The 10,923-nt window shown below is 53.3% G+C and overlaps 1 protein-coding gene across 1 annotated transcript; it reads left to right on the forward strand.

Moving 5' to 3' along the window:
- The first annotated feature begins 1,522 nt into the window (after positions 1-1,522).
- Positions 1,523-8,960, forward strand: LOC128076646 (scavenger receptor cysteine-rich type 1 protein M130-like). Its single transcript, XM_052674560.1, has 14 exons — positions 1,523-1,953; positions 2,164-2,478; positions 3,469-3,777; positions 3,975-4,289; positions 4,448-4,765; positions 4,847-5,161; positions 5,485-5,799; positions 6,234-6,290; positions 6,378-6,692; positions 6,893-6,928; positions 7,212-7,337; positions 7,981-8,076; positions 8,245-8,397; positions 8,642-8,960. Exons 1-14 carry the CDS (start codon positions 1,887-1,889, stop codon positions 8,896-8,898), a joined length of 2,994 nt encoding a protein of 997 aa, XP_052530520.1. The 5' UTR covers positions 1,523-1,886; the 3' UTR covers positions 8,899-8,960.
- The last annotated feature ends 1,963 nt before the right edge of the window (positions 8,961-10,923 follow it).

Raw genomic sequence — 10,923 nt, forward strand, 5'->3', positions numbered from 1 at the left:
TCTACAACAGATAGAGTTCAGGAAGCATTCAGATTATGCTCTTAGGCACATGGTTTAATTTTTAGGTAGACCTCTGTGGAGCCTGGAGTTGGACTTGATGTTTCTTGGGGGTGCCTTCCAACTGAGGATGTTCTATGGTTCTATGATTCTGTGTTCTCAGGAGTCTCTGTGATTGCCTTTAGACCTGGAAGTGTTTAGGTATACAAATATATACTTTTATATACAATAGAAATAATATATGCAAAATGTGCAGTGCAACATTTATATATGGTTGCTTGAATATATATATAAATACGTATTTTATGAATAGACGCACAGTCTAGTACTGATATATATGTATATAGGTTGCTCTGAAATTAATGCTTACTATTTATTTCCTTGGAAACTACAACAGATACAAAGGACAGAATAACACCATTTGATAGAGCGAGTTCTCAGCAACAGAATGCTGTTTTTCTGCACAGTCACTACCATTATCTATGCATACTCACCAGTGGTAAGCAAGAGTCTGCACTGCACTTGTACAAGTCTGCACTAGGGGAGGTGACTCTGTTGCTGTCACCACTGATGAAGCACACCATCCACTGCCTCACTGTGGTCACATCCCCTGCTTGGTTGCCATAAGCATTCAGCAAGTGTCAATGAATGTCTATGGCTGCAATTTTTCTGCCTGAAGGAAATTGATGACACACCTTTATTTCATCAGCACTTCCATGTCAGGCACCGTTTTGTCAGATTGCCCCTCTGCTGCCATTTGTCACACAGCAACAACATGGAATGGACTATTGGTAGGAAGGTTCAACCATCTGCCTCTGATATCACAGGCCAACATAGTAAAATAGGACACATTACTTTCAGAGCAGCCTTCATATATAGGTGAATACATTTATATGCATATGTATATATAGCTATAGAAATTAAATAGGTAGAAATCAAAACAGGTATTAAATGGATAAAACATTATTCACCTCCCTTTCCTCTTCCCTTTCCCCTTCCTTTCCCCTTCCCCTTCCGTTGACTTCAGAACTGAGAGAGCATCCCCGAAGCCTCATTTGGTGCAGTTGTGGTGGAAGTGGTTCAGGGGCACCGCAGGGATGCACCTGGGCACAGGGCTAGAAGGAAACCGCTGTCTTCCTGCCTGCATATGATGTGACGTGGGCTGTGGCTTATAAACCTGCCGTGTCTGTCAGGCTCTGGCTCCCAACACATCACGGGTAATAATGGCCCCTGGGTGACACACCAAGAGCCAAGATGCTCCTGAGTCTCTGGGCTGCAGTTTTGCTGCCAGGACAAGACCTGTCCCAGCCATCACTCCTGCCAGGAACCTTCAGCAGGGCTCTCCACGGAGGGACAGGCAAGCCAGCCCTCTCAGGACTGGTCTCTGGCCCTGACCAAGAGCATCAATAGCAAGGCAGGGGCTGATCCCTTCCCACTCGATGCAGTCCTGGTGCAGTCCTATCTTCATGGTTCCTGCAGCACAGGAGTGTTAGGACTGTCACATCTTGTGCTGTTGAACTTTCCTACTCAGGAGATGCTCAGTGTTCCTGCAGGGTGCAACAGTGACAGACCCATCTTCCCCACAGCCAGAGCAGTCCCATGTTGATGCCCACCAGCACAATGTGACACCCACAGCGGCCCCAATCCCTCATATATGGTCATAAACAGCACTGGCAGAGTTCATTGGAGAACTGGGTTGCGTCAGAAGGGAGATTACTGCCGATAATGTCTAAAAAGGTGTCTGCTGCTTCAATTGGCTGCTGCTGCAATCTAGGCAAGTATTTGTAGATTTTTTTGCTCTCCAGTTGTCATTGTCTCCAGGAGTCCCCAGGAACTGTAGCAGGGAGTGGAGCACAGCAAGTTCTGTGCCAGAGGACAAGAGACTTGGGATGGGGACAGAGGGACTTCTGCTACCTTGGGTGCTGTGGCTGCTCCTCTTTGTGCAGCCATGCAGAGGTAAGTTCTCATTCCCTTGTCCCACAGTCCAGGGCAAGCAGGCACCAATGGGGTCACTGGGGTCTCTCTGGGAAGTGTCTTCTCAGGGTCAGATAACAGGAGAATGGGCTCCAACCTCAGGGCCTGTGAGTGTGGCTGAGCAGGGTGGAACCCAAACCCATGGTGTGGGGCTCAGCACTCTCCTGATGAATCTTCTGTTAGTGTTTGAAGGAGTTGTGGAGGTGAGGCTGGCAAATGGCGGCGTGCACTGTGCTGGGAGAGTGGAGGTGAAATACAACAATGAGTGGGGGACCGTGTGTGATGATTCATGGGACATAAACGATGCTGCAGTGGTTTGCAAGCAGTTGGACTGCGGGTCTGCTATAGAAGCTCCTCACTACGGACACTTTGGGCCAGGATCTGGCCCCATTTGGATGGATGATGTTGCCTGCAATGGCTCTGAGTCTGCACTGTCTGATTGCACACATTCAGGATGGAAAGTACATAACTGTTTTCACAGTGAGGACGCCGGAGTTACATGCTCAGGTAAGGGACAAGCCTATCCTCCACTTCTGTGGCCAGTTCAGGTGAATCAATGAGCAGATGCCAGAGAACCCCTGGCATACCACTTGTGGTGATGAGCTGGTGCTGCCAATTGCTGGTCCCTGGGAAGGCCCACTGGGAGTCCTCATTGTGGGCATCCTGCCTGGCCCCAAGGTGGCTCAACCGACCGTTGGTTGGTGCCCGGGGCAAGGAGATGAACCCCCTGCATCCATGTCACAGTGCCTGTTGGTTCCCATCTGTCTCCTTCTGATCACCCAGGACAATGAGAGCTATTAAAGTGGCCACATACGTCCCTGAGAAACGTATGAGGTGGCTGGGAATTTTTGGATTGTGCTCCAGCAGGCACAAATCTCTTGGCCAAGGCAAAGGAGCTGCTTGGAGGTGAGCTCTCTGACCACTCTCCTACAATTCCTGGCCATTGGATGGGGACACATTCCACCAGCAGTGCATTCTGGCCCTGGATGAGGACCCCTCCCCAGGCAGGCAGTGGAGCAGGGGCTGGTGCAGACGCTGACCATGGTTTGGAAACTTGTGGCATCCCATCCAATAGCAGTGCCACAACAGCCCAAGGCATCTGGGAACAGGGAACTTTTCTGGCAGCTCCAAGAGGTTCCTTTGCCTTGCCAGAGCCTGGCAGAGCAGAGCAGACTGAAATATCTGCAGCTTCCGAGCCCATTACCCACATGCTGTTGTCACTGCAGTGCTGGGGGCTGGGATCAGGCAGAACAGGGGCTCCAGGATGGGAGTTTTCCTGAGCAGTGCCTGTGGTTGTGGGCTTTGGAGAGAAAGAAGTCCACAGTGCTGGGTTGGTTTCTAAGGAGCGTTAGGGACTCCCTGATGTGTTTGTGCCCTCAGCACCCATCAAGAGGTGCTGGGATGGCTGTGGGGCTCTGCATGTAGCTGATTTGGAAATGAGGTGGGACATAAGAATGGGAGTGCCGGTGAGATCCCAAGTGTCTTTGCTTGCTCCAGGACCTATTCGGCTTGTTGGAGGAGACAATGACTGCTCAGGTCATGTGGAGATCCATGACGGGAAACAGTGGAAAACTGTCTGTGACTCACACTTTGGTCCCAAAGCTGCTGATGTTGTCTGCAGGGATTTGCTGTGTGGCAAAGCCCTGCTGTTACCCAGAGCAACTCCTTTGGATGAAGAAGTCAGTCCCATCTGTGACAGAGATCTGCAGTATGTGATGAATGCATCTGTCCTCACCTCCTGCCTCAAGGAATCCTCCATCAACCAGTCCTGCTCCCACCCAAATGGCACTCATATCACCTGCACAAGTGAGGACTCAGGGTGGGGTTGAACATGGGGTTGTGCTGGGAACAGGGGAGCAAAGATGGGGCGGTGCTGGGGAGAAGTGAATGAATGTGGTGGTCTTGTCACACTGAAGTAGTGCAGAAGGAAAAGGGCACAATGTCCCTTTGGCTTCCCCAGATCCCGAGAAAGCTAGAGCACAAACTCTCCTCTTCTTTCCCAGAATACACAGAGTTCAGGCTGGCGAACAGCAGCACGGCGTGTGCAGGCAGGGTGGAGGTCCAGGTGATGGGGACCTGGGGCACCCTCTGTGCCTCCCGCTGGGACCTCTCGGACGCCCATGTTCTCTGTCATCACCTTGGCTGTGGGTTCGCAGAGATCGTTCCTAAAGGAGGGCATTTTGGGGGAGGAACCGGCCCTGTCTGGAGTGACTCGTTCCACTGTGATGGGAGTGAAGCCCACCTGGCTCAGTGCCCAGTGACGGTCCTGGGGGCCGCGCCGTGCTCTCATGAAAACGATGCCGCTGTCATTTGCTCGGGTGCGTGCTGGAAAAAAGCTGCTGTAACTCCATTTGTGCAATACGGCCATCCAAAGCCGGAGACCTCACAGCAGCACTAGGCTGAAGCTCTCCCTGCAGAAACCCTGCGGGGTGCCAGGCTCCCTGATGCATTTCTGGAAAACCTCTGCTCTCCGCAGGCCTCGTTCGCCCCATGTCCCTGCGGCTGGTGGGCGGAGGGAGCCGGTGTGATGGGCGCGTGGAGATCTTCCAGCACAGCACATGGGGCAGAGTCCTGGATGACCAGTGGGACCTGGAGGAAGCCAGAGTGGTGTGCCGGCAGCTGCGCTGCGGGGAGGCGGAGGCAGCCTACATCCCTCCGAGAGGCCAGCGAGGGACGGGCGCCATGGGGCTGCGCGGGGTGCGGTGTGCAGGGCACGAGGCCGGCCTGAGCCTCTGCAACACCTCCCTGCCAGAGGCCACAGGCATCATGGAGGACGTGGGGGTTGTGTGTCGGGGTGAGCAGCGCTGCACTTCTCTCGGGCACATCAGCAGACAGGCAGGCAGCCTCTGATGGCTGAGGCTTCTCCTCATTGCAGGGAGCCGACGGGTCCGACTGGCAGATGGGGCCGGGCACTGTGCAGGAAGAGTGGAGATCTACTACCAGGGCCAATGGGGCACGGTCTGCGATGACGCTTGGGACACAGCTGATGCTGATGTTGTCTGCCGCCAGCTGAGCTGCGGGTGGGCGGTGGAGGCGGCCGGCTCCGCTCGGTTTGGGGAGGGCTCCGGGCAGATCTGGATGGATGGCGTAAACTGCTCTGGGACTGAAGCTGCTCTCTGGGACTGTCATGTCCAGGAATGGGGACAGCATGACTGCGGGCACAAGGAGGACGCGGGAGTCATCTGCTCAGGTCGGTGCTGGGAGCGGTGCTTCTGGCCATGGGGCAAAGGGATGGGCAGAGGGGTGAGCCGAGCATGGATGATGCCACCAAGCCTGTCCTGGGGATGTCTGCGTGCAGATTTATTGTTTGCCCTGGGGGGTATCTGGGGAGCATGGCCACTCTGACAGTGAGTGGGGAGGGTGGGGATGCACATCTGCAACCTCTCCATCCTCAGGTGCGAAGGGGACTTGCTGGCCATGCTTCCGGGAGTGGAGGAAGCCCGAGTGTGCAGAGGAACCTCTGCTTCCCAGAGCTGGACCAGTCTGTTTGTCCTGGGTTTTTCTTCCTCACAGAGTTCGTGGCCTTGAGGCTGGAGAACAACGATGGCTGCTCCGGGCGCCTGCAGGTTTTCTATAACGGGACGTGGGGCAGTGTTTGTTCCAACTCGATGACTCCTCACACGGTGCCATTGGTGTGTAAGCAGCTGGGCTGTGGGGACAGTGGGACCCTGGAAATGAACTCGCGCTACGATAAGCTTTCTGGCACTGCATGGCTGGATCATATCGAGTGTGGGAAGAGCAATAGCACCTTCTGGCAGTGTCCTTCTGCGCCCTGGGACCCACAGTCATGTGATGATCTGCGAGACGAGACCAACATCACCTGCAGTGGTAACTATGAGTCACAAGGGCACCAGTGGCACCTCAGCTCCTGCTACCTGCTTGGCACAATCTGGCACAGAGAAAGAGCCTGGAGGGGCTTTTTCTGCCCACATCAAACTCTGCTGCTGCTGGTGGCAAATTGGCCACTTCAGCTGTCAGAGCTACACGTGCTCACCAGCAATGCCCAGGGGAAGCAGAGGCAACTCCAGGAGAGGTCTCAGAAGAGACCAGACAGGATATGAGGAGCCTCCCCTCCTGCTGCTCTGTGATCCAGGCACTCTGTGAGGAGTGCCTTTTTCTGGGTCCCTTTGCAGTGTCAAGTGTGTCCTTTCAGTGACTGGGGTTCGGCTGCTGCCATGACCACAGTGAGGTGCAAGACAAGGCCAGCTCTGCTCTCTTCTGCACGACTCCCAGCCCCTTCACTACAACACTTCTTTCTGCAGGGAGACAGCCAGGGAGGCCTCTGGTGGCAGCATGCCCCAACTCCACCAGTTGCACAGGTAAGAACAACTTCTCCACATGGCTGACAGCCTGGCAAGACTGTCCCAACTGTGCTGGTGCCACGTGGGAAGTTTCTGCACCTGCAGACAGGGAGAAGATCCGTGCTGTGGGAGGCAAGGACAGATGCTCAGGCAGAGTGGAGGTCTGGCACCACGGCTCCTGGGGCACAGTGTGCGATGACTCGTGGGACATGCAGGACGCTGAGGTGGTGTGCCGGCAGCTGGGCTGTGGCCCTGCAGTGTCTGCCCTGGCTGAGGCTCCATTTGGGGAGGGTACAGGACTCATCTGGCTGGAGCAAGTGGAGTGCAAAGGGACGGAGCTGTCGCTGCAGGACTGCTGGGCCCGGCCTGGAGACAGTGGTGTCTGCCGGCATAAGGAAGATGTTGGAGTGCATTGCTTAGGTGAGTGATGGAGCTGGGCCTTCTTCCTCAGGTCCTGCCCACAGTCCTGAGTGGAGCAGAGCAGGGTCCTGGACACTGTCCCAGACAACCTGCCCAGCCCTGCAGGAGGGCAATTCGGGTGGCACTTGTTGAAGATGTGGGCCAGGGGATTCCCTATTACTGTACACACGCCGCCTCAGCACTGTTCTTCTCCTCTGCAGCTTCACCCAGGATGACAGCGTTCCCCCCACAAGCAGGTAAGACATCCACCCTTGGGGCTGGGTCTTCATTGGGCCAAACTATGACCCACAGCCAAGGGGAGGAATCTCTTTATCAGGGTGTGAAATGCCCAGGAAGAGGCGCAAGGATGTTAGGGATGGAGAGGGGCTGTATTGTACCAGGAGGATGGGAGTAGCTGCATCACCCAGCCCCTGGTTCCCAACCCCCGCTGCCTTGCATGACTGGGATAAGGGCTGGGATGTCCTGCCCCTTTTCTCTCCAAACCCTGGTGAATCCACTGCTGTGTTCCTTCCCCTGCAGACTATCCGATTGGCAGAGGGAGAGTCTCCGTGCCTGTTGTCATTTGCATTATCCTAGGAGCTCTTCTCTGCCTGCTCCTGGCTCTCCTGGCTGGGCAGGTGCAAAGTGCCAAGGCTCAGCGCAGAGGTAGGTCCTGTCCCAGTAATTCTGGGGGAGATGCCTCCTGATAGGGCTGGCGGTGATGCTGGAAGGAGCATGGGTAAAGTGGGGGGATAGGACCATCTGCTGCTTCCTGTTTCACACCACTCCACAGACAGCCTGGACATTGGGCCCCAGCAGCAAGGCAGGGAGAGTGCCCAGAAGCAGAGGGAGTTAATGTTGGGGCAGGGGAAGAAATGACAAAGCAACCCTGGTAGGGATGGGTGTAGAGAGGAGACAGCCAAAGATTTTCCACTGTGGCAGCAGTGGAGGGGGCTTTGGGGCAGAGGAAGTGCCAGGAGGAGTGCGAGGTGCAGTCCATTACTCTGTTGTCAGGCTCCTGTGTTGTGTTGGGCACAGCCATGCTATGGACCTGAGGGACAGAGAGAGGGCAGCCCTAGGGATCAGCACTGGGATCTAACAAAGGGGCCAAAGAAGCATGAAGGTTGTCTTTGACAAGTCCGCGTGAGGCTGATGCTGTCTCACACCAGGTCGTTGCTCTCAAAGGGGATGTGACAGTGGTGGCCAAACAGCCAGCCCTGGGCTGATCCCAGGAGCAGGGCATGGGGGAGAAAAGCAGAGACCCCTCCCTCTCTGCCTATCCCCAGGACAGACCTTCCTTTGTCCTCAGGCTCCAGGAGAGATGAGGAGCCCTTCCCTGAGGCTGTGTATGAAGAGATCAGATACAACCCTGCATGGAACAAGCAGACAGTGTTCGATCACTCAGGTGAGCACAGGCTCTTTGAGGGCACATCTACATGGACCTTTCCCTTGTCCTTGGCCCAGGGCTGGCTCCAATTGTCCCTGCCAACACAGTCCCCCCACCTGCACATTCTCCATCTTGCACTTCATGAAATGTTACTTCTCACTGTCACCAGATCCCTTCTCCTTCTAGATATTGCTATCCTGCCCAGAGGTGATCAAGAAGATGGCTATGATGATGCCAAGGATGTTTCTGAACCTGAGAATAATCCTGTCTCTGGGCAGGGACACTGTGAGGTGCCCAGGACACGAGAGGAGGGAGAAGAGCCCAGGAATGCAGTCAGAGGTAAGAGGGAAATGAAACGCAGCACTGCTAGTTACCATGTACCATTCTGTGTCTTCGGTGAATTGCTGCAGTACCAAGAGCCTAGTCTCTCCTGATGGGGAACCTGCCCCAGGGAGATTTTCTTGGAGGAAATGAGTCTTGGACAAAGGGCTCATGGCCAGTGAGAAAAAGGAAGGATTGTGATGGATAACTGCAAAGGGGTATCCTATGGAACAAACCACAGTGCTTGTCTTACTGCTTGCAGGGGTGAGTCTGCACTCCCAGAGAAGTACTGGAGGCTCTAGAGTAGATGGAGATTCCTTGTCCTTGATTCTGAGGAGCACAGACTATGATGATGTTGAAGAGGTGTCTCTGGCACATCCCCATGGGGATACGAGCACTGTGACACTGGAGTGGGACACAAAAGGATCCCTGAGCCCCAGGCAAGGAGACCCCATCTCTGCCATGAACTTTAGTGTGGCTGCAAGAGAAGAGAAGCTGGTGCTGCTTAGAGAGCTGTGAGGTCCCTTTTGCCATGGGCACCAGTAGTGGGGCATTTTCTCTTTTGCTCTTATTTGTTCTTATTAAAACCTCTCTGTTCTTATTAAAACCACTCGTGCACCTCTCTGTCTCTGAAAACTGGAGCTCCCCTACTTTTGGCCACATCCTTGAGTCTGCCCCTCAGCCCAGTCCCAGACCCACTCCTCCCTGTGTAGATGCAGGACTGGAGCCTGACCCGAAATGAGTTTTATGGGGTACAGAGACTGTGGTCGTGGTGCTCAAGTACTCATCACAAGGAATCCCACTCCAGAAAATTTGCTCTCCTGTGGGCTTTCTGCAGCCAGACACTGTCTCTCATTTGGTGCTGGGCAGCAGTGCAGAGGGCTGGGATCTCAACATGATGCCCATCAGATAGGTTCTGGTTTGCTGCAGGAGCAACCACAGGCTACTGATCTTCTCCCAATAGCCACTCTTTCCTATCTGAGGCTGGAGAGCAAGAATAAAAGACAGCCTGGAAACGCACAACACTACTCTTTCCTAAATAAATAAATAAATAAATAAATCACAGGAGGAGTATAAATAATAAATAAATAAATAAGGAGGAGTTTAATGAAACGTAAAAACAAACAACAATGAAATAAGCAAAGTCCATGTGGAAGCAAAAGAAGGCTCTCTCATGCTTCTTTGTGCCCCTTGCAAAGTCCAGTTCCAGTTGAGCCTGGGCTTTCCTGAACCCATCCCAGCACAGCCTAGCAGCATCCCTATACTTCTCCAGATTCCTCGTCCCTGCTTTCACCACACATGCATTTTCTTCTTGTTCCCCCGTTTGACCAGCAGGTCCCAGTTCAGCTGTGCTGATATCTTGCTTTCCTTTCCTCGCTTTCTATACTTGGGTATGGAGAGCTCTTGTGCCCTAAGGAAAGCTTCCTTAAAGACCAGCCAGCTCTGTCCTTAAGGTCAGATTCTCAGGGGTTTTGTTGACCAACTCTCTGAAGAGCTGGATTTTGGCTTTCCTAAAACTAAGCTTTCTGTTTTTACTCTTTGTCCCACATCCCTCATAAGTGTGAACTCCTCCATCTCATGGTCACTACAGCCCAGGCAGCCTCCAATCCTGATGCCACCGTTCAGTTTGCTCACGTTGGTATGCAACAGGTCCAGCATTGCATCCCCCTGTTGGGGCTGTCTATTACCTGGCTCAGGAAGTTATCCTTGATGCATTCCAGGAGCCTCCTGGACTGCCTGCAGCTTACCGTGCTACTTCTCCAGCAGATATCCGGGTGCTTGGAGGCCCCCAGCACAGGGACCCCATCTGTAGCCATCAGGCCAGGTGTGAAGAGAACTGCCCCATGGTCAAGAAAAATTCTTGCCATTGCACCAGTCTCTCAGCCATGTATTTCTCAGATGGATTTTTCTGGCCAGATATCACTCCCTGTCACTGAAGGGACAAAGGAAAACACCATCTGTATGCCTGCTCTATCTACTGACCGCCTCAGTCCTCTGAAGTTATTGTTTGCCCTAAAGCTTCTCTCAGCAATTTCATCACTGTCAGCCTGAACTATCAGTAAAGAATAATGATCAGAGGGCCAAACCATGTCAGGAGGTTTTCTGGTAATGTCTCCAACTCAGGGCAGACAGTGCATAACAGGAAGGATTCCCTATCCCTATTCTCCATCTTTCTGAACACAGTGACCCAAAGGGACATTGGTACCAGGTTCCTTTCCGATGCAGCTGGCACATCTCAGTGACTACCACATCATCCAGCAATGGCATCCTTATGAGAATCTTTTGGGAGACAGTATTCAAATCCTGTACTGCTTTTGGCTGGTAAGCAGCTAGTTCTACATAAAAGCCACTATCAAGCTATCTGGTGGGTTGGTGACAAAAATATTGTGTGCACTGAGGTTTTAGCTATTGCTGACCAGTGCTACCACAATATCAAGGTCTTCTCTGTTTTTTCATTGCTATCCTAGCAGGGAGGCTGAGGGTGAGCAACTGTTTTGGAGGGGACACAGGCAGGACAGTTACTTAAAACTGACTGAAGGGATA

Source organism: Tympanuchus pallidicinctus, unplaced genomic scaffold (genome assembly GCF_026119805.1).
Source record: "Tympanuchus pallidicinctus isolate F22 unplaced genomic scaffold, pur_lepc_1.0 scaffold15, whole genome shotgun sequence".
In the NCBI taxonomy this organism is placed as follows: Eukaryota; Metazoa; Chordata; class Aves; order Galliformes; family Phasianidae; genus Tympanuchus; species Tympanuchus pallidicinctus.